General features: G+C 45.5%; 1 protein-coding gene across 1 annotated transcript; it reads right to left on the reverse strand.

The window, feature by feature from the left end:
* Nucleotides 1-960: 960 nt before the first annotated feature.
* K452DRAFT_303801 (uncharacterized protein) lies at nucleotides 961-1,182 on the reverse strand (the record flags this gene model as incomplete). Its single annotated transcript, XM_033542773.1, has 2 exons — nucleotides 961-1,113; nucleotides 1,171-1,182. 2 exons carry the CDS (start codon nucleotides 1,180-1,182, stop codon nucleotides 961-963), a joined length of 165 nt encoding a protein of 54 aa, XP_033390822.1.
* Between the last annotated feature and the right edge of the window lie 1,512 nt (nucleotides 1,183-2,694).

Here is a 2,694-nt window from a genome sequence, read left to right on the forward strand (position 1 = left end):
AGGTCGCAGAAAGTTAGCCGTCAGAAAAGTAGCATAAAAAGTCACATAACTTAGGACGATCCCCACGCACGGGCCAATAGATCAGAACTAATCCATATACCTAATCTAATATCATAATCCAAAGACATAATCCAGATTATTAGTATCTCCTACATATATTTAGACTACGCTCTCTAGCAGTAGATAGGACCTTCGTAGTCAACTCAAAGTATCAATCTCTACCAAAGGTTAATAGTAACACGCCTACCCCGATATTCACGTAACTTATCTCTTAACTTCCTATACTTCTTATCCTTCAAGGTAAACCCTTCGAACCTACTCACCCGCTAGGCAAATCCAACGCCTAGGCTAAAGAGGCCTCGTTACACTTTAACCACCGTCCTTACAAGAAGGAAGGAAAACTCAAGACCGAGTTAAGATTAATTAGTAAAGTATCACCCCGTCCTATCTAATTTAAGACAGGATAAGATATTAACAGTCGATATAAACGACGGTAGCAGTATCCCTTAGGAGCAACAGCAGCAGAGGAACCCTACGACTCTAGATAATATCTTCGCCATAATACAAGGCATGCAGGGACAAATAGCCAACCTCCAGTCGCAACTAAACGATTAGATACAGGAAAATACACGCCTTCAAGCCCGCATCAACTAAGGGCAAGTTCCACAGACGGGTCCGCCAGCGCAGGAAAACACAGCCCCAGCAGCCCTACTATAGGGAGCTCAATCGGTTCAACCTACGGCCGCACCCGCCGCTATATCACTCCCAGCTACACCAGCTACATCCCATACCAAGGTTCTAAAGCCTAATCTCTACTATAGAGACCGGCACAAGACCTAGAACTTCCTTACTTAATTAGACGACTACCTCCACTTCTCGCGCGGACAATTCGCCGACGACGAAGAAAAGGTCCTATACGCCAGTACTTACCTACGCGGCGCAGCGGAAAAATAGTTCCGTCTAATAAAGCGAGAACGCTAGGAAAAACAGCAGTAGGAATAGACCGATCGAACTCAGGAGGTCTTTAACGACTACCGAACTTTCGTCAAATACCTCAAAGAAGCTTTTACGGACATCGACGAAACCCGCAAGGCCATAAGAACGCTTCAAACCCTAAAATAGAAGAAGTTAGTATTAGATTACACTACAGACTTCTAGAACGCGGCATACGTAGCCGGACATCACACCGACTACACGCTCAGGACGTTCTACGCCTAAGGATTAAAGGACGAAATTCAGGAAGCAATAACCTACCACGAGGAACCCGACAACCTTACGGAAATAATTCAACTCGCTACTATATTAGACCGCCGCCGCTTATAGCGCGGCTAGGATAAGCAAGCCAACACATCTCGATCCATAAGGCTAAGACACACCTAAGAAGGAGGTAACGCCATAGAATTAGACAGCTCATCCCGGGACAACAAGGACAAAGGCAAAAAAGGAAAGAACAACCGCAAAGCCCACAGCAAGTAGACCGATCAACAAAAGGAAAGGTTTAACAAGAACCTCTATATCCACTATAGTAACAAATAGGAACCCGGACATAGCTGCCCGCAGAATCCGCGAAACAAGGACAAAGGAAAAGAAGCCGCTGCCACCAATCGAACTACGTCAGTAGCGGCCCGAAAAGAACCTAAGCATAGAACGATCAGTTAGACTACATGTTACGACGACAATTACCGGATCCATCAAAGTAAGAAACTAGTTATAGGATAGTTCCTACGCAAGCCTAAGAAGCAATCGGCCAAGCAAGTCCATAGCGCGAATAAATAGGAAAACCCCACCAAGGAAGAACTCTAAAGGATCATAAGGGAATTCCCAGAAGACGATCTACTAGTCAACAGCGACAACGGCGAACTCTACGAAGATACGCCGGGCTCAAGCGACTAAGGATCTAAAAAAGGACAGTCAAAAAACTAGACGGCCCTACACAGCAATACACGGGACCCTTACAGGGGCCGGAGTCTAGGTCCCTAAACCAGGTAATCAGAACAGCGAACGGAACTATACCTACCAGAATAAATCTTTAGAAACACCTTATAATCACCGCTAAAATCAATGGGAAAAGCGCTAGGATTATAATAGACAGCGGAGCAAGCGGCAACTTTATCAGTCCCGCCTTCGTCATCAAAAATCGCCTACTATATCAAGCTAAGGACGAGCCTTACGCGCTTAATACGGTTAACGGAACACCCTCCACCTACGGAAAGGGTTAGGTACGAATCGAAACCAACTAATCTACCCTTATCATTAGCTAATACAAGGAAAAAATCAACCTAGATGTCACAACCATCGCCTCCTATAACATAATCTTAGGAATACCATAGTTAAGAACACATAAACCTTACATTCGATAGAGAACAGGAAAAGTTACGTTCCCAGGTAGAGATTACAACCGACACCTTATAAAAGCTCAGCGAACAACCGAGAGCCACGCAAACGAGAGCCTAGAGAGCCAGAGGAAAGGAAAGCCAGAGCTTAGGAGTTAGAGCCAAAGCAGCCAGAACCAGAAAAGCCAGAGCTATAAGTACCAGAGCTCCAGAGGACCGAGCGTTCAAAACGGACCGAACAGTACGCGCGCTTCCCAAAAGGATCCCTCGGAACAAAATACCGAAACCTCCGAACCAATCGAAATCAAGGAAATCTCCGCCGCAGCGCTTAAACGAATAAGACGCAGGGGAGAAAAGATCT

The sequence above is a fragment of the Aplosporella prunicola genome (genome assembly GCF_010093885.1).
Source record: "Aplosporella prunicola CBS 121167 unplaced genomic scaffold K452scaffold_225, whole genome shotgun sequence".
In the NCBI taxonomy this organism is placed as follows: Eukaryota; Fungi; Ascomycota; class Dothideomycetes; order Botryosphaeriales; family Aplosporellaceae; genus Aplosporella; species Aplosporella prunicola.